The 20,665-nt window shown below is 36.2% G+C and overlaps 1 protein-coding gene across 1 annotated transcript in view; it reads right to left on the bottom strand.

Moving 5' to 3' along the window:
- IL1RAPL1 (interleukin 1 receptor accessory protein like 1) overlaps positions 1-20,665 on the bottom strand; it is a 346,993-nt gene that overhangs the window by 20,042 nt on the left and 306,286 nt on the right. The window contains exons 6-7 of the mRNA XM_034074647.1: positions 10,274-10,406; positions 8,245-8,390 (exon numbers count right to left, since the gene is read on the bottom strand). Coding sequence (XP_033930538.1) covers positions 8,245-8,390; positions 10,274-10,406 — 279 coding nt within the window. The remainder of the gene's footprint in view (positions 1-8,244; positions 8,391-10,273; positions 10,407-20,665) is intronic.

The raw sequence follows: 20,665 nt of genomic DNA, 5'->3' as shown, positions 1-20,665 counted from the left end.
GACAAGTTCCTGTGTGATGTACTCTAGGTTACCCTGCTCTTGCAGGAGGGTTGAACTAGATGATCTTTCGAGGTCCCTTCCAACCCTCGGAATTCTGTGATTCTGTGTTTTTTTTTTTCTAAACAGATTTGTTTGCAAAATGAGTTTCATGATCTACCCATCTAGTATAGCAAAGCTGTATTTTCCTCTGTTCTGGACAATGTCTATCAGCACATTTGCACTTTGCCTTTGGTGTTATTTGTCAGGGTTCAGAGGCAGACAGGAGCTGTGATTAACCCAGCATCCTCACACCCAGACCTGCAAATGCATAAACTTATCCCCAGAGTGCTGAGAGGAAGACAACTGCATCTGTGGGAGGAGGGACAGATTGGCCTGGGCAGAGTGCCACGCAGAGTTGATTGCTTTCAGGCCTTGCCTTAGTATTTCTGGAGGATGATAAAGCCTAAACCCTGCCCTAAGGGAACGCTGGCTGAACTGTAGGGAGTTTATGAGCAATATTAACTTGCGTTGCACTGAACTGAAGAAGGTGTGAGGAGCAAAAGGCTTGGTCCTGCATCTGGTGTTGGCCTCCTGGGTGATGGAAGCCATTGCACTTTTCTGTGCCTTAGTTTTCTCAGTGTGAATTGGGGAGGGTGCTTCTGAGTCCTTCATAGGAGACATCACAGGTATTGGTGATGTGTATGCTAGCAATGTCAACAATGATGTAGTGACTGTTAAAGCTCAGTTAAAGTGTAACAGAAAGGTTAGAGTGTAAGGTTACGTTCACAGTAACATTTTTTTCTGCTGCTGCAAATTCTGATTTGAGCAGGGATGCTCCAGCAGGCATTACACTCTCTTTGAAGTGTGATTTTTTTTTTTCTTGCTGAAATTCAAGTTTCCTGTAGTGGCTACATGCTAAAAAGATTCAATTTTAGCACAATTCCACATCAGAAGGGAGAGACAAAAAGTGCAAACCTTTTAAAATCTATTTAGCCTCTGTGTTACATTGCTCAAATTACAGACCTGGCCCTCCTTAAGGAGCTGAGACTGAATGTAGAAAATAGTAGAGGAAAATTACTCAGCTAACCCTTAGGGGGACAGGCATTCTGTTAAACACAACAAATGAGTGAGTGCCAGGGAGTTACATCCAGAAGCACAGCAATCATTTAGTTACAGGCAATTAACAATACTCCTCCAGTAGCACAGGAACAGTTCTACTCCAAGGGAAAACGCATTGATTACTGCAGCAGCAGTAGATTAGTTTCTGAATAAAATTCAGATTTAAAACAAGATTTGTTACAAGCATTTTGATCAATAGGTACAATTTTTTTTCCTTATCAGGAGGCTTTGGCAAACCAACCCATTGAAAGAGATAGTTAATTAAAGCAAAGTATGTGTTTTCTCCAAATACCCAGCATGATATTTCTGGTAACAAATCTACTTGGTTTATACTGATTCTATCCTAATTATTAAGCATATTTTTGGATTATAATATTGATTTTCACCTGGCTTTAATATTTGATAAACTTCCTTTCACTGTGTCATGAAGGTAATTCACTTATCGTAGCTGAAGTTGTAACAAGAAACTAAATAAAAGGTTGCTTTCAAAGATTTGTGTCTTTTGATGTATACAACATGCTTCAGGGACTTCACATGTAATGATCATTGATAATTTAGTTAATCTTATTTTATTCATTAGTCCACATACAGCTGAGCTACAAAGAAAGCTAATTATATTTCAAACATTCTTTTTTTGTGATTTATAACTCTTCAAGGATATGATTTATAGTTGTGTATTCAATTTCTAAGCCTTTTCTGAAATCCAATTACAGTCTATCTAAGGTTTCAATTTTTCAATCGCTTACGCAGATTGCTTAACTTTATGGACTATAAGTAATCCCTCGAAAGTCAACAGGACTATTCACAGAGATTCAGGTTAATGCATACATAAATCTTTGCATCTTTGTGGCCTAAACTCGTTTCCATTCTCTGCCTGTCTTGGATAATTTAACTCACAAAGCTAGGTATGATTTCATGAACTGAAATTATTAAATGAAACATTAAGATAATGAATATAAAGGGGGGATATGTTAGGGAGTAGCTGAAGAATACTAAAGCTCCTGTGATGACACCTGAGAGAAGGTAAAGAAAGCAGATCCAAACAAACAGAGCAAGACTGATGTGTAATAACATGCAGCTTTGGTTATAAATGGGTGTGTTTTTCCTAAAGGAAGGAGGCTGGCTAACACATAGTTACTTATCTGAGTCTTATTTCAGACAAATATTGCATTATATAGGATTTTTTGTTTGTTTCAACAAGCCAAAAAAAAAATCTGTTTGTGTTTAAGGCAACTAGATGGCTTTGTGGATTCTGTTGTGCATGGTTACTGTAGGATAATAATACTTCTTATATTAATAGAAATAGATTTAGGATGTTCATTAGCTTGACTATGAAATAATTGCTTAGCACAAAGTATATGCTTTCTTTCAGCATAGGCCATACAAGCTTGCAGATGTCTGTAGAATTGACTTTAAGGTGACTGAATTTAGTTGCAGTTTTTAATGTGTTTTTCTATGCAGCAATTTTATTTTATTCATTACAACTACTGAGAACTGGTTGTCACTTTACGTTTTAGATCAATACCTACTATATATTCCCAATTCATCTACGAAAAAGACATTCATGTTTGGGAATATATATGCATATGTACATGTGTGTTCAAATGCAAGACAGGGATCTCATTAACCTGTTCATTAGTATGGCAGGCAGCATACCTGAGTCTTGGTGCTGCTGGATTTCCAGTATTATTAGAATAGAGATAGTAAATTATTATAATAAAAGTATATTCTTACTGATGACATTTCTATTTCTTCTGAAAAGTGCAGGATACCTGTTCCCAGCAGGAGACTAATTACACTGACTAGCTTCAACACTATGTTAGCTCAAAAGAGGAAAAGGTTGAAAGCACATCGATGCTGCAATGTTATGAAGTTTATAACATTTAAATACAGAACACTGAATTTTAAGGCAATTTATACATTAGGTTGAAGGAAAAAAGTGTCATGGTGCAGAATTGCATTAATCCATGGTTAGCTTCCCCAGATAAATGAATTGTATATGACTTAAAACCTTGCTGACTAGGAGAGCTTCTATTTGCTTATTGCACTACAGAAATCAGACAGCCCACACAACTACTTCTTTTAGATCTTCTGAAAGAAATGAATGTATGAAGCACTGGGAGGTGCTAAAGTTCCAGTGATTTAAGATCATAAAACATACTGTTTACATTTTTCTGAGGATAGCATTAATGAATAATTTAGCTCTGCATGGTTATGGGAACAATTTGTGACATTTTATTTTAAAATATTATCATCCTTGCCAATCAAGATTAGAATTGCACTTAGACATTATATAAAGAGAAGATCTATGATAAAAGTGGTACAAAATCTGTTTTTAAAATAAAACTGTTAAACAAACCACCTTGTTTGACAGCATCAGAGGAAAATTAGATTTGTCAGAGGAAAGTCAGATTTAGGCAGATGCTACGTAATCTGATAATCTGTGTAATCTTTTTACTGGAGATGTTTTATTCCAGATTTGTGAAAGATGAAGAAAATAGTTTTATGAAGAGTTTTGCTCAGGGAGTTGTCTTTAGTATTTTACTAATTTACCGATTTTAGATGAGAGTGAGTGTAAAAAGAACAATCACTTTCAGTTAGGTTTGGGACAGGAAAGGAGGAGATATTAATTTTTTGACCCTGTGTCATGAACCTTTTTGATGACTAAACCTTTGCACTGCCCAGCTCAGTGTCAATCTGAAGGCTTCTTCGGTGGCCACAGGGGCCACTGAAAAATCAGTTCCCATCAAACCAAATTTCAATTCCGATTCTAAAACTTGGCGAGGAACTCAGAAAAGTTTTTCCTGCTGTGCAGAATAAAACCCGAGTGCTTTATACACTGGATGATAAGTATCTGTAAGGTCTTAACTGATCAAGTGGGTAAGAGTTTTATAACAGTTTTGCTTCTACTGAGTCTCAGAGGTTTGCTGGAATGTTGTGGTAATTAGAACCAGTTCAGAAGAAGTTGAAATATAAAACGCATTGCATTCACATCTTAAACTATGATCTCCCATTCAGAAATTTCAAAAGCATTGTGAAGGTTTATGGCAAATGAAGTTATGATAAATGTGGTTTCTCTGCAGAGGTTAGAAAAGGACTAGTTTCTTTTCTCTTTTAAGTCTGAATTGTCACTCATCACTACCATTGTGTGAAGTTTTGTCCTAGTGACTGAAAATGCTCATGAGATTAAAGCCTTAACATATTCAAGTATGTAAGTAGTATAACATATCTACGCTATTATATGACAGTAAGGTGCTCATCAGCAATTCTGGTATTGTTAATAATAACTATATGAAGAAAATTCAGAATTACTGTTAAGAATTTGCTATGAAATTGTATAGGAAATTGTATTAAACTGTACAGGAAATATTAATTTGATGTTTATGCACTAATAAGTCATGAGTTTAAGGAAGGCCTACCTATTCATAGGTTTTCTCAAGATGCATCTCCTGTAAGAAATATTAACTTGTTTCTTTTCCAAACATACATTCTTATGGGCTACTTCAAACAGATTAGATCTCTTCCTCTAAACAATTTATATCAGTGAAGGTCTTTTTTGTTTTTTTTTCAACAGAAAAAGAGTTGTTTTAACCATCTCTCATTATCTTATAGTCAACAAAACCCATACATGCCCACTGAGAACACCTATATAAGAGGAAAACAAACGAGAGCATAAAAGAGGCCCAGGACACAAAATTAGACAATGCTGAGAAAATGGGAAGAAAGTACAGGTGACACTTAGAAAAACAAAAAAAGCATAAAGTATGTTACCTGTTCTTAGTTCTTGAGACTTTCTCATGAAAAATAGAGGTAGTGTATTATTAAACTTTTAAAATAATATCATAAACATTAAAGAATAATATCAAGATAGAATTTGAGATTATTTTTGCTTTAGAGTTTTAACTGCAAACATGTAGATAAGAATTTTCAGAAAAATAATCACAAAATTAGATAATAATTGAATAAGACTGTAAAGACTTTGCTCTGGAATGAAGGTCATACTTTTCAATACATAACATTGTGGAAGAGCATTCTTTCTCTTCATGCATTACATTTCTATCTACTATATTGATAAACTCTAGCCTTGTCTTTTTGAATTAAAAACCCGTGAAAAAAATCAGATCATAGCGTGTGATCCACTCCTTTTATCACCTGCAATATGTGGTCTGTTGTTAATAAATTTGTGCTTAGCTGCTGTCAATACTACTCTCAAAATTAATTTCTAGAAGATTGCTCTATATGGCTGAAGATTAACTTGTAGCTGCTACAAATGATCAATGATAGCTCTCACGAAGAAGTAACAAAATCATCCTCAGATTATAACAAGTAGGTATGTTTTATTTCTCACACAAAAGAGAAAATTATTATTGTAAAGGTAATAGAGATTTGGCCAACAGCTGGAGGAAGGGTTCTGATCCCTCTTTTTTTTATTATTATTTTTTGACAATTTTTGTATGACTGGACCAGAAAAGAAAACAGCATTGGCATTGTCATGCTTAAAATGCTCTACTGCCTTTAGCTCTGAGTTAAATTCTCCCTCTGCACAGGGTCTTAGGAAAGTGAGGAGTCTAAAAATGGTTAGCTGGCTGCACAAAACCACAGATCATAGGTTTTCTCCATTGGCAGTATGAAAGTAGAAGAAGCTCAGAAGAAAATGGGGGCTCAGCTCCTTGAGATGCAGAGCGCTGGCATGTGGGCTAGACAGAGATACCAAGGGCCTCAGGTTTGTCCCAGTGCTGGATGACCAAACCAGGTTTGCTTTTCCTGCACAGGTGGTGCTGGAGCCCAGAGGAGCTGTGTTCTGCTCCCCTCCTCAAATTCCTCTTGGGAGGCTCTGGGTTCCTGTTCCAGTGCAATGTGGGGGACAGAGCAGAAGCTCCCTCTCTCTGACTGAATGTGCCAGGAACTGGTCTGTGGTGGGGACCACCATCAGGTGGACCCTGCTTGTGTTTTTTGTGAGGTGAATGTGCGGCCCTGCTGTGCTGACCAACAGGAAGAGTAAGGAAGATGCATCCACATTTTTGTTGGTGTTTTACTCTGAACTTTTTTGCCCTTTTAGGGTCTATGTAATTGCAGGCATATCCAAAACTCCCTCTGGATGTTTAAGTTTACAAGAGAATATATTGACAAGGGTGTAGCAGCAGTTTCAAGGATGTTTGAAAGGCTTAAATTTTATACCTGGATCTTCACTGTAATTTAGCCCTAAATAAGTTTATTCCCGGGATCAAAAAGGATTATAATTTCTTTTTCAGGTATCCAGTGAACATTCCAGATTCATCATTTTTGTTGGCTTATACTGCTGGAAAAAAAGACCACCAACTAGAAAACCAGTCAAAACTAATACCTTGACAAATGCCTCAGTGTTCAGGAAGCAAATTTACCTAATACTTAGATTCCCAATTGTTCTAAGTGAGCCAATAATCAGAAATTAATAAATAGCTAACTCATTCCTAGCAGCAACTAAATGTTGATCTAAACAGGGAAACCTAAAACAAAATGTTGTCATGGTGATATACAGGAGACTAAGCAAGCAGTGCAAAGCTCCTATTCCTAGGAGACTTGAGAGACTAGCTGAAATTTTTATCTGTCATGGTTAATTTATCATTTCACTGAAACAGTTGTCAACATGGAAAGTAAGTAGAAGGCTTCAACCAGGTACCTTTTGTTTTCTGAGGGCACAACGGACTTTGTTTCCAAATCAAAATTTCAGATACAGCCTTACTTAAAGAAGGAAAAAAATATTGGGGGGATTTTTTTGCTATTTTTAGCTTTTTGCTATTTATAAGGGCAATTAAATATTGAGATTGCTTCCTCTTAAGCATGCCATCATGAAGCCACATGCTGTGGTGTGTTTGACATACTGATTTCTCCCAGAAAGGAAGCAAGGAAAGTAGACCCTTGCAAAATTTATGCATGGATATTGTTAGATTAAAAAGTTGGTAGGCATAGAACAGAAAAGACTTATGTGCTGTCAGTCTTGGAGTTACTGTTTCTATGGAAGGGAAAATAAGGACTCACAATCAGCACGTGGCTCAATACATGTCAGTTAACTGTTGGTTTCAAAGTAATTTGAGCCTTAAAAATTCTTTATTTTTGGTGTTCTATGCACTAATTTTATTATTAAAGACAATCATTGGATTTCAGTGTTGGATTAAGCTCTTTTTCTGAGTTCAAACCTCTCTGAATTAGAAGTACATGACTATTAGCTGATAAATTGTTGAGGTTCAATTACTTAATAAGTTAATTTCCCATAACAGTAAATTCAGGAAAATATACCAGAGTAAGTAGAACACCTGATTATTTACATCTGCTTCCCTTAGGAAGCAATGACAAGAGTTCAGAAAAATGGCTACAAATTAGTTCTATTAATTGGAGGTATGCAGCATAAGAAAACAAGCATAGTAATGACAGTAAAGTACAGACACTGCTCCTAATTTTCATTGCTCTCATAAACCAGCAGAATAGTGCATGAGGACAGGGTCTGACAAACCCAAGCATGTGGAGAACCCTCTGGGAGGTAAAGTGAACAAAGTGGATCTGGGAATCTTGCTTTGCAAGAGATTCTCCACCTCTCCATAATTATCTCCATGGGAGATGGTAATGGCCATTAGGCAGGCTGGAATCATGGGATGTAAGTGGTGAGTAGAAACAGGAAGGTCCTTAGCAGTTTCTGTTATGATGCTTCACTTTAGAAACATTGGTGTTAAACAAATGTATTAGAAAGAAAATGTCCATAGACAGGCTATGCAAGAACTGCCCTGGCATGGGGTTTAGGTGGCATTTCTGGTAGAAGCAGAATGTATTTTTTGCTGGCTTTTCTAATATTTTATTTCTTTCAGAAAATTATTACAGTTTTATCACCTGTGGGTTACTACTTCTTTTTTTCTATTGAGCCTCTATTAGTTTTAAAGTTGATGAATTATTAAATGCATCTTTCATAAATACAATTAAAATGTGCGACTGTATTCATCCCAATGACATCCATAATTAGCAACCACCTTTCTGTTTTATTTTGAAACAAATGCCTAGAGAAAAATAACTGTTGTCTATTAATATCTCCTGAGGCCAAACTTTCATCAGAAAGAAGCTCTATAAACAGACCACCACAATATTATACCGTTGCATGGTGAACAGCTGCATATTTACCCCTTTTATGTAGAAGAATACTGGCATGCCGGCGTCCATTTCCATTCTCGACATAGCATGAGTAATTCCCCAGGTCTGCCTCTTCCACAGAGTCAAGAATCAGTGAGATGGAAACCTCCTGTTCCCCAAGATGTTCCTTGAGAACCCTAAGAAAAAAGCAACCATTACTGCTATTCTGCTTGTACCATAGTAGAGCATGACATGATCATGACATAATAATGCTACTTTCAATTCACAGCCCTCTGACTTCAAATTTGGCTATGGTTTGATGTAATCTTAATTTAATTCTATCATACCCTTTTCTTCCTCACTTCTAATGAGGAGATTTGGCTTTGTAAATGTTAATGAGAGCTTCACTTAATTGTCTTCTTTATGAGGAATGATGCATGCACTGATAATATATCATTGCACACTGATCAGTAGTATGTGAAGTTTTGTCATGTTAGAAAACTGAAAACAATTATTTTGGGGTTTAGGGTCACATTAGGAGTTTGGACCACACTATTTGTGCACTTTCTGAGGTTCTCCGATGTGCCACTCTGAAATAATGTGTTCATGCTATGGTTTGAAAAATTATTTAGAGTGTATTTTAGTTAGTATTATAAATCAGCAGAAAGAATATGTATACCAGATGCTGCTCACCTCCTGCATAAGACTCCACCTATCCTCACATTGCTTTCTTTCCCTATTAGTAAGCCCACCAGTGGTTTTAGAAACCCAGGAAAGCAAATGACAAACCTTTCTAGGCTGCTCTCTCACCTCACACCTGGCAAAAGAAGTGGAAACTAGTTTTCCTGCTCCTCCCTCCACAAAACAAGAGAATTGTAGTGAGGTTCTTCTTACCTTTTTGTCAGCTTTCAAAATACCAAGTCTTTGGTTAAAAAGCTTAGGAAGAGCTTTAGATGTGAAGTACAGCTGATCTGGTTGTCACATGCAATTTAGTGTATTTATACAATAAACCTAAAGTACATTGGGGTGAAATACACTTTCATTTTGCCTGTATCTGGGATGATGAACTTGAATGTCTATGTGGCCTTCTTCATTTTGTTAAAAAAAATTGTCTGTTATTTTGGTTACACTCAAGAATCCCAAGATTTAGGTGAAAATGTGTGTGACTTCATGTCTTTTGATGATATAGTAAACTCTTATGTAAAAGGTGAAGTATAAATACACTTATTTTGTTCTATTTTAAACAATCATGTAGATAACATATCCATGATTATTTAGCGTCTTTTTTAATGCACATTTAGATTTGCCTTAATTTCTGGGTTTATCCATGATATATAGACACATGCAGAATTATAAATGAAAAAGAACTCTCTTCAGATCCAAGTGAACACTTTATAATGAATAGAAATTGGTATACTATGTCAAGCATGTAATTCCCAATACAAAACCACTTTTTTCTTATTTTCCATATGAGGCAGTACTTTTAGGAACCATAGAAGTACACAGTTGAAATTGCCAGATCCTCTCTAAAACATGTATTTCAGCAGATAAAGGCAGCCCACATTACAGGATGCTTGGCTCTCACAGGGCAAATAACATCTCAGGAAACTCAGTTTTTGCCTTGAAGAAAAGAAAGCAAAATATTCCGAAGAGAAGCCAGACATCAGTATTTATGTAAGGCTCCATGCTTTAAAAGACTTCTTTTAAGCTGTTTTTCTTGCTCTGTTTATTTTTCTGTATTTCATCTTAGTGACGGTCTTAGTGGTTGTTATTTTAGATTGCTACAGTTTTTAAAAGTTGCTGTGCAAGTTCCAGTCCTTTAACACTACAGTACTTATCAGGAAGCTATTCTGCTTTTGCATATAGAATCATAGAATAGTTAATATCTCTAAGATCAGATCTGGCCAAGGTGTGCATTTTTCTGTTTTGTATGGGTGGAATTGAAAAGGTAAAGAATGGATGTTGCAAAACCAGGGATCAGAAACAAAGTGTTCCTGAGTTAGTCTGTGAGAACCAGTAATACAGTATCAAGAAAATATATTAACTGGAAAAAAAAAAAAAAAAAAAGAATTTCTTTTACCTGATGTCACTTTCCCAGACTCGACTATCATCCAAATCTTCAATAAACTTCTCCCCTTTCATCCAATAGATTAAAGGACTGACATCTCCACTATACCCAAAGAAAGCTCGGCAGGTTAGATTAGCAGAACTGCCTGTTACAAAAAATGTAAGAAAATGTATCATTTCAAAATCTATTAAAAACAAATATAAGTTTTGAATCAGTTGCTTTTGTTGATTAAAAAATATAAAATCTGTAGACCCTCAATTTCCAGCTGCTGTTGAAAACATCCAGAAGTAACTACTTATCTTGCCACTAGTGTTCAATATATTTTCTGAAAATGAATAAAATAAAAATGAAGTTAAATGTTATGTGAGAATAGGATTCAATTTTGTATTCTTTCACCAAGCTTTCTATGTTTGGTAAGGAAATGAAAGACTGTTTTTTCTCAGAAAGAGATAACTTGATTTTCCATGTTTTCTGTGAAAACAGATACACATTAGGTAAGATAAACATGCAATCACATCTATGTGAGTTCAGCTTTGCAATGGCTTCTGCAAAGAGGCTGGTAGATTCCCGTAGAGTACCATTTCCAGGGGAACGCCAGTAGGAAGATGAGTGCTCATTACCAAATTAACTTATCAGACAAGTATTGAACATTGAAACTTGAAAAAGGAATATACATGATCTCATTCTGTACATTATAGGACATGTCTTGCTGTATGAATAGGAATAACCATTAAGTGTATGCAGCACAGCAAAAAGTAAAAATTCAACATGTATGCAGCATAATTAATCATTTGAGTGAAATTTAAAAATGTAATACACCTTAACTTTGGTTTATTTTCATTATTTAGTTTTACATTGTGTTAGCACCACTTGGTTTTAGGGTTTCAGCTAGAGCACATACAGAGATCGAGACAGTACTTTGCATGCATTTTGTGTATTGTTAAAATGGGATAAAACTAGAGGACAGCCATAGTTAAAGATCTCCCATTTGCTCATGTAAAGATGTTTGTGAATACATACGCCAACTCTTCTAAACCACTATTTGAATTTCTTTAGCGGATAATTACACAGTGATTTAAAGAAGTGTTGTGATTTAAAGAGTGTTATTTCCCCCCCTGAGGAGGGTATTTTCATGGAGCTTATATTCCTGCTGAGATGAAACTCATATTTTATTTACATTTTCAATTTTTTATCTAATGATTGTAAAAAAAAAAAAAAGAAATAAAACCTGCATTGTTAACACCACTTTGTATGGAGATGCCATGAGAAGTCCATCTGGGTTCAATGAATTTTCTTAAAAACATACTGCTTTGGGTGAGGACCTGGTCCTTCTCAAATCTTCTTCAAACATTTATTTTGAACATCTTATTTACTTTTCAGTATGGAAACAAATACAGGATATGTATAAAAAGAAGATGAGTAATTATTAAAGAAATGCCTTATTTATCTGAAACTATTTGTGGTTTTCTGTAAAAGCATCTGACTCTTCTATCTGGTTTGAACTCTCACATCCACACTGTAAAAGGTGCAGAATCAAATGTTTGTAATCAAAATGTGAAACAGCAAGCCAAGTAAACATCTATGTTGCTTTCACAAGCTACTTAGGAATTAAATTGCTTTTAGACATCTTATGAACTTTTGGTTAGTGCCACACTCTTTGTCAGGAATGCTTGCTAAGGAGACAGGAGTATCCCAGTTCTTGAAAGTAAGATGGAGAGGACAGTATCATTCATAATCAAAAAGTATGAAAATGAATCTTTGACTAATGTGTGAGATAAGCCTTGGGAACCACTTAACACGGGTCAAGTGCATGAAAACCTGTAATAGAACATAACAAACTTCCTGGTTGTTGCCTGGACATTTTAACAGATGGAAACCCAGTTTATTATAGCAGTGGCATAGCAGATATAAACTGGATTTTTGTCATGCTGTGCTTTATAATTATCATACCTGAGCACATGAAAATGAAAATACAAAACCTTAAAGGATTATGAATATCTTGCCACAGTCATCCAATCTAGCACAAATTCAGGGCTGTGAAATCCTTCATAACCATATCCTTCATAACAGCACTGGTGGATTCTGATCCCTCTTTAAAAAGAAAGTACCTGCACATCAAAATCAAAAGCAGTTCCCTGTGATAATTGTGATTATCTCCCTGTATTAAAGGGAAGAGTGCTACCTAATGCATCACTGTCACTTCTTGGGCTTTTTTTTTCTGGAGCTTTCCCACCAAGTCAAGGCCCTGTTGAAACTTTTCAGCTTTTAAGAGCCATCAAGATCATAGCTAAAGAGACTGTAGCTTCTGGTGTTGACGCAGGAGTCACGAACAACGCGGAGACGATCAATGTGATCAAGCGATTGCCAAAGTTTATTCAGATACAGTGCTCCTTTTATATCCTTACACCCTTAGTTTTCTTATGTAACAGCCTTGGATACTGAGCTCTAATTGGTTAGTCTAGAGGTTACTACTGTTTACAAAGCTAATGTTTACAACTTGTTATAATTGTAATTAAATACCTTACTCTAAAAACACAGTGGGAAACTACAATCTTGGCAGAGATCATTCTCTGCACGTTTTCATTGGAAAATTACAGAGGCCTAACAAGACAATTGACCTTGCTTATGCCTGCCAAAAACCTTCTTACTTTACAGTAATAAGGCTCAGGGTATCGGGATCGCTCACTATGTGGCCTTGGCTCTTTAAGAATTCCCACATTCTGGCAAACTTATCCATGATTCACAGAAATTAGGCACCACAGGTGCTGAAGCACCAAAGTTCTCCGGGCTCCTGCAGCAAACAGATATCCACTGAGAACTGATTTTTGCACTGTACAGACCTCAAAACCTTTTATAGTTGAATATTAATGGGCACAGGTTTGTTTTTTAAAAATAAGCTTCGTCTGTAAAGGGCAAAAATGTCAGAAAAGAAGAATTTGTAGCACTAACACCATTTTCCCTTACAAAATTCTTGAAAAAAATTCTCCCTTAAAAAAATAAGTAAACATTTTTAAACATGGAATTCAAAGGTTCTATTCATCATGAAATATTTACATCTGAGAAATAAAATAGGAAGGATGTAACATCTCTTAGTAGTTCTGTGTCAACTGCAGCCGCTGAGTAAAGGCCATTAGTGTGCAGGGTGTTCAGCTATATATTACCCATACCATCTACCTTGGGCAATCTTCACAATAAGTCAGTGGGAAGTTCATTAGCAGGTCATCAAGAAAGATTCAGTGACCAACTAATGACCAACTGTGACCATTAATGAAGAGGTCTGTTATTGCAAAACTCACAGCTTATTGCAGAGGGCAGTGGAGCTCACTTGGTGGAGCAGAGATGCTTCCAGCTGTAGGCACATCTAAGTAATGGGCAAAAGCTGGCTGAAGGGCTTTATTAGGAGTGGACAGAGTATTTTGGGACTGCATCTTGATATCTGCTCCAGACCTGCCCTCATGTGAGTAAGTGTATGCTGTAGGATGGGCTGCATTTTTCCCTAGAAGAACACCTTTGTGGTGAGAAGACAGACAATGCCTAATTTGGCAGCTTTAGCTGCTCTGCATGGGCAGTCTGGTTTTAAGAAGCCTGCAGATTTTTAGAAAGCATTCAAAATTTAAGTGAACAAATACAAGAGCTGCATAGCTTCATGTTTAAGTTAATGTATAAATCAACCTGTCAGCCAATCAATAGACATCACTCACAGTTAACCCTACACAGCTATTCCTCTCCATGTATTTTGTGTGCTGGGAAAAATTACAGAAGTGATTCAAAAACTGTAAAAGTCTGATGAATGGATATGTAATGCTTTTTATTACATTATTTTAAAATTTTCTGTAAATGCTGGATTATTACGGTTTTATAGTCCATTTTTGATGGAATATAAATACAGATTTTAAATTAACTATGTGTTTTAAATTAACTACGTGTTTTAAATTAAATTAGTAGAGAAATCTATCTCTCTCTCTCTCTGTCCCCTTTGCTGTGAGATGCTGTAAATTCTTGAGAATGTTCTGTCTCAAGTTGTGCCTTGTGTAAACTGATTATTTTATGGACCCTGGAAAAGTCGAGAGGCATGAGATCAGAATTAGTAAGTGAAACTGACAGCACTTCTTTCTATTAACAGCTCCCACACCCAAAAAAAAATCAAACCAAAACACAGCATTCTCAAGAAGGGATAAAAAAAAAGTGAGGCTTTTGACTTCTCAGTATAATTTTTTACTGTGAAATAATGTAATAAACACATGTAAAAGAGCACCCAAAAAGTAAGCTTCAACTGAATATTTCTCCATCAACCTTATTTCTGATGATGAATATGCTTTTACTGAGCTGATGTTTGTAAAAACTGGAATATATAGTACTACATATTCCTGCTGCTCACTGTGATAAACTTGCAGTATCAATGCCAGCCAGCTGGGTTCAAGCTAAATTAATCAAAAGCTCTTTGCCGTCTAAATGGAGAGTAATTTTTGTTAGTTTTGCTTCCAAGTAAAGCAGAATACAAGTAGGGACCACAACAAAGTGTACTTCCCTGAAACCAACAAATCCCTTCAGCAGAGCAACACACTGGGTTTGTGTCCATTTTCTCTAATTGGAAACATCTGGGGCACCTTGCAAACTACTGCTATGGGACCCTATGTGCAGGAGAGGGCACTGTTTACCTTCTAAACATTAAAAAAAAAAACAACAAAACAAACCCAAAGTAAATTCCTAGTGTATAAGCTATAATTAAAATCATCACCCTGCTAAGAATCTGTTGTAATTACCAAATAGTGAATGTTTTGTGGTTAGTGAAATGTCATCTTGTATGGGCAGTCTAAATTACACTTGCACCAGTCATACATGTTAGCATACACCGTAATGGAACTCATTCTAGTCTTGGATTTGACAGATTCTTCAGTGAAGGGCAAAGATTTTTGTTGGAAGCAGTGACAATTATCAGAGTTTTGCTGTCATTTTTTAGAAAAATCCTCAAAGATGTATTATGGAAGTGAAGGGTTTGAGAGCCATGCTCAGCATCTAGTAATATTGAGGGCTGCAAGAGTGGAAATGTATGAGTGTACTGAAATACAGGACTTTCTTTTATCGTACAACATAAAACATTTATAAAACTTATGCAAAGGCAATACTTTCACACTTATAAGTATGCCATTTATAATGTAAGTATGCCATTTGTTTGTAATGTTAATGTTTCAAAATGAAGTTATAAAAGGGCAAGGCAGATGCAGTCAAAATGTCTCACACATGAATTAAAACAATTCTTTCTGGTCATATAAGAGAAAAAGTACTGACAAAATACCAATCTTCCAAGTGGAGGGATGTTAAAGCTGTTCTTAGGTGTGAGGAATAGGTGTCAATTCCTCACAAAGTCAATAACCCACTTCTTTTACCAGTGTCATCTGCCAAGCTCAGCTGGTAGACAGGTAGAAGCTGCTCATGTATTTAGAGAAGTCCCATGTCCTAAAACAGTTCAACACTTCTTGAAAGTCTTCTTATAAACATGATTAAGAAAAAACCCAAACAACAAAATCCAAAAGAAAATAAGGTACAATATATTTTTGGGTCATGAGGCTCCATTGGATGACTATATTGTTGGGATCTGTAAGTCCTCCCTTAGAGCAGGGTGAACTGCAGAGATTCCTCTTGATTCCTTTCTTGCCTAAACAAAATATCACCTACTGCTATGCTGGCCTCCAGTTTACACACACATTTTCACACGTTGGTATCTTGGACTTTCTCACCAGATTGTAACTGTCTTGCTGAATGTTTCATATGGCAGGTTAGGCCAATTTAAAATATAAATAATTTAAAAAAATGTTTTCTGAAATGTAACTGTAAGCCTGGAACTGCTACGTTCTAGTCTCATCACTGAGTGGTACGTTGTGATGCCTGGCAAGCCATCGCCTTGCATTCGTACAATTGTGAAGATACAATGTACAAATTCCCTCTTCTCTGAATTCACTGAATGTAGGTTTGAAAGGGCTGGGTATTATCATTCCACTAAATATCATCATGAATGCATCATACAAAGTGGCTGAGTGTGATTATGCAGCTATATCTCCTCATTAATAAACCTGTCCATATTTTGCTATGCTGCAGCGCAGTATGTTGGTTCCACAGGACTGAGTACTACATACTGAATAAGTTCTTCAGGCTATAAATGTGTAAATTTAGAGTACACACTATCATTCCTCCACCAAAGGAAAAAAAAATCAGCTAAAGGTTTGCAACAAGATCAGAGAGACTGTAGCTTTTGAACTTTCACTGGATTTGTAGATATGATTATTTAATGGAGACATTAAAAAATTACTTCCCTGAACTTCCTTTTTTTTTTAATTGGAAAAAGTTCTCATTCATAAGGATTTTCTTTGTTGTTCTGGTTTTGGTTGGTTGGAGCTTTTTACTTAGAAACTAACCCTCATTTACCATAGGGCTAAACTCATCTGACCACTGACACTCATCCACTGCCATATGAAGGGCCCTTTACGCTGCAAGGCTTCCAACTGCTGAAATACAGTTCAATGTAGGAAACTTAATGAAGGTCTGTATGTGCCTGTATGTTGCTGTTCACAATTTTCTTGCTGTCAGCTGTGAGATATTCAAGTCTGCAACACTTAATAAGGTGCTGTACTGAAACATATATGGTAAGATCTCAGATTAACCTAAGAAAATTAAATTTTTTTATGGACTGCTTCATAGCTTGTGGAGGAAAAGAAACCCAAATCCTTTCTGCTTTGAATGGGCTCTTTAGCAGCAGGACTGTCAGAGAGAAAGTCAATGAAGAAACCAACCGCCACAGCAGACTGCGGAAAAAGAAATTATGTATAGGATTTTGGGCCCAAAATGTCCAGAACATCTCTCAGGTACATACATTGTTAAACTAACCTTCTTTTCACAAGAGGTAACAAAACCCCTGAACCAATAAACTTGATTTTCCTAACAGCAGGTCTCTCCTCTTGATAGATGGTAATGTCAGTCTGGTAAATTAGTTATTCAGCAAGTATTTTTCATTCCTTCCTCTTCAGAAGTTGAAGCTGGAGTGGGAGACAACTATCACAAGTATAAAGCAAGAGTTGCTAAAGAAAAGAAAGTCACTGCAATTGTTTTACAAGCTTGACTTAACTTTTACTCTAGGAGCTCATATTTTTCTCATGATTTGTTTTAGACAAATGCATTTCTCAAACGCTATTTTCCTGTGCCCTCTCTGTCAAATCAAAAAATATGTTTTGTTTTAAAAGCATAGCTATTTTTAGATACAAGTCACAAGAAAATATCCTAGATAACAAAACAGCTCAAATGGAAAAAAAAATAAAGAAAAAAATATGGAGGTGGTTTTAAATGTAAAACTTCATGTTTTTTAGCCGTTACAGACTTATAACTTGGGAACTTTACATCTGACAACACTGTTCATAGCTCAGTATTGTTCAGTGTGTTGTTTCTGAATTTTTTTTTTCAACCGTACTGCTGTTGGCTATGGTGCTGTGGCTTTTGCTTTTTAATGATGCTACATGGTAAGAAAACAAACTTATCTAGCAGCCTGAAGTTCCTTTTGCATAAACGAGTCCCATAAGGACAGCTGTAAGTAGTCCCATATAAACACCTTACTCCTCATGATCTCTGTGCCTCGAAATTGGGGCAGGTAGGTCAGGCACCCAGGGATACCACTGCCCCTCAGTAGTCTCAGATGACCAGAATGGTTTCTTGGAACTTCAGCTTTGTGAAGTCCTGCTCTGGGTAACGTCTTGAGAAACACCTAGAAAAGCAGGAGGGTTTTACTGTTGATCTTTTCACATTTCAAAGAGGTTAGACTAGGGAAAAAAAACCCAAACACAACAAAACCAACCAAAAACAATGTGTATCCCTCTGGTAAAGAGTATTTATTGCTTATAAATATATTAAGGACTGCAGTATCCTGGATGTTACTCTGGGCCCCAAGAAATTACAAAGCTGTAATAATTTCTCTATTAGTTAAGGAAGTTTCAAGCCATTACAGGTCTGACAACGTTTTCCTCCTTCCCATACCAAATCTAGAGGCAAAGCAGCAGCAGATTGGAGGTGGGACTTAGGCAGCTCCTCTCAGAATGCAGCCGTTGGTAGACTTGTTATGCTAAGGAGCTACTTGAACATAATGCTAAATCCAGTTCACCCATGACTACAGTGACAATAATTTTCTAATAAAGAACACTTGCAATAGCACAGCTTTCTTTTTACTTTACTTTCTTTTAACTGTGAAAACTGTTATTGAAAATAATTGACCTTTTTTCTTTCTTTTTTTCTTTTTCTTTTTTTTTTTTTTTAAACATGAAGAATGTTGGCTTAGAAGATAAAAACATTCAAATGTCCTGCTGTGGAGGTTTTGTTATAAATCCTGTTTTCTTGCTCTTTCTGAACAGAATATAGTGGGATTGTTTCGGTCTCTAGTGAGTGCTACTCCATGTCAAAAAAACCCTGCACATAAATCATGACAACCAGCAGCAGCCTCTGAACCTTTTCACAGCATCTGTCTCAGGTGCACTGCATAACGCTTTCTGTACAAGGTGAATGCAGGCTATGTTCTGGATTCTAGATAATGATAAATAACACACTTATTTTCCAAATAGTAGCAAACAAATGATTGTGTCAGATCACACTGAAATGAAAATATCAATAATCTTAAGGAACAGATCTGGCAATTCTGGCAATACAAATTATCAGCTATTCTACCTCTTGTGGTTATTTCAGCCCCTAACTATTCAGCCAGTTGATTTCTTGGGACATAGCACATAATGAAGAGTGTTAGAAACTGTGTTTTACTGTAATGTCTCATAATACCTGCTCTTTTATTGCTTTGGAAAGAGGGATTGTAGTGTTCATGCAATCATTAGGTAATTCAAGTACATATAGCAAATCCTCAGCTTTGGACTCATACATATATATTAAATAGTAAGTTACAGTTTTATTTTTAATTGGTCAGCCTCTCTACAGTTTTCCTCTCCCTTTTTTCTTTCCTCGTAAGGAAGCAAGACATGGAGGTTGCAGGGGATTATTTAGCAAGGGAAGTATTCTGAGAAATATGACAGAAACAGAATGCATTTGGAAGATTTCTTATTAAAGTGGAGTTTTTGGAAAGTAGCAGGCACAGTATTATCTACACCTGCTAGGTGAGTATTAAGGAAACTGAGATTCCAAATAACAAACAACAAACAATTAAACCCTATCTCTTCCTCTGACAACCTTTCAGATTTGTCAATTTCGAAAAGACTGAGGCTAGCTTAGCAAGCATTTGGATGGGGAAAAATTACTATTCCCATGAAGCAGTGTGGCACAACAGGATAAACACAACTGAAATAAAACATCTATTAGGCGCATCAAAATATTTCAATTTGGTACAAAATGATGTCAAAACACTGTTCAAATTTTCACCAGGAAAGCCATTGAACACCACTGAAAATACAAGCTCTGGTTAACTGATCCTGTTGATTACTAATAAACAGATAAATAAAATAAATACCAACTTTCCCTTTTACTGCAATAAAGCTTCTGAGGGTGGGAAGTTATTTCAGGCTTATGCATACTGTGTTTTTTCTGTAAATAAAAGAATATATACAGTTTAGGTGTACTGCTTTAAATCCTGATATCATGAAGATAGTGCAATGGAGAGAGAAAATACTAATTCTTAGCATAACCTCAGAAATAGCTGGTTTACCATTTAATTATCACATGGACTATTATTTTTTTATATAATTTAAAAGTCCCAACATATCAGATATTTCAATTGCATAAAGATGTGACTGCATGCTGTTTCTAACTGCACTAGGTTTTTTGGTTTTATACCACGGTCATTACACCACGTAGTCTTTCTATTTCTCTTGCATGTGTGAGTTAGTCCCCTGTTTTCCAAAGAAGCCCCTGAAACAAAATCCATGAAAACAAAACTCTCTCATTCACAAAAATGCAAATGGACCAACTCAGTTGCTTGTCCATGACAAATATGCACCATATATACAGACTATAAACATGCTGGAATTTACTGCTATTAATCAATTTCCTTTCCACATGAAAGGCAGACAGGCTTTTTCAGTATTTACTTCTATGTAATTGCACATTTATAGATATCACTTAGTGAGGGAAGCTGCATAAATGTCACCAATGGAATAAATAAAAAGACTCCACTGAGCACTACATATGTGCTACCTGACTTTAAAGAAAAAAATATAGAAATGGGGGAAAAACTTGAATTGTCAGTGCCATACCCTTCTTTCTGACCTACAGGTACATGAGTGGAGGAGAGAACCTGTGTTATAACCAGAATTCCCACGGGAAAAAAAAGACGGGTCTGGCGGAACGCAGGATTCCTGTCTCATGTTCCTGTGCCACACAGCAGATTCTCTTTCTGGGTTCTCATTTACATGAGAGCATCTGCTCCAC

This window comes from Melopsittacus undulatus, chromosome 2 (genome assembly GCF_012275295.1).
Source record: "Melopsittacus undulatus isolate bMelUnd1 chromosome 2, bMelUnd1.mat.Z, whole genome shotgun sequence".
Taxonomy (NCBI): domain Eukaryota; kingdom Metazoa; phylum Chordata; class Aves; order Psittaciformes; family Psittaculidae; genus Melopsittacus; species Melopsittacus undulatus.
The sequence above is the reverse complement of the archived record's forward strand: the minus strand, read 5'-3'. Positions and strand labels throughout refer to the sequence as shown.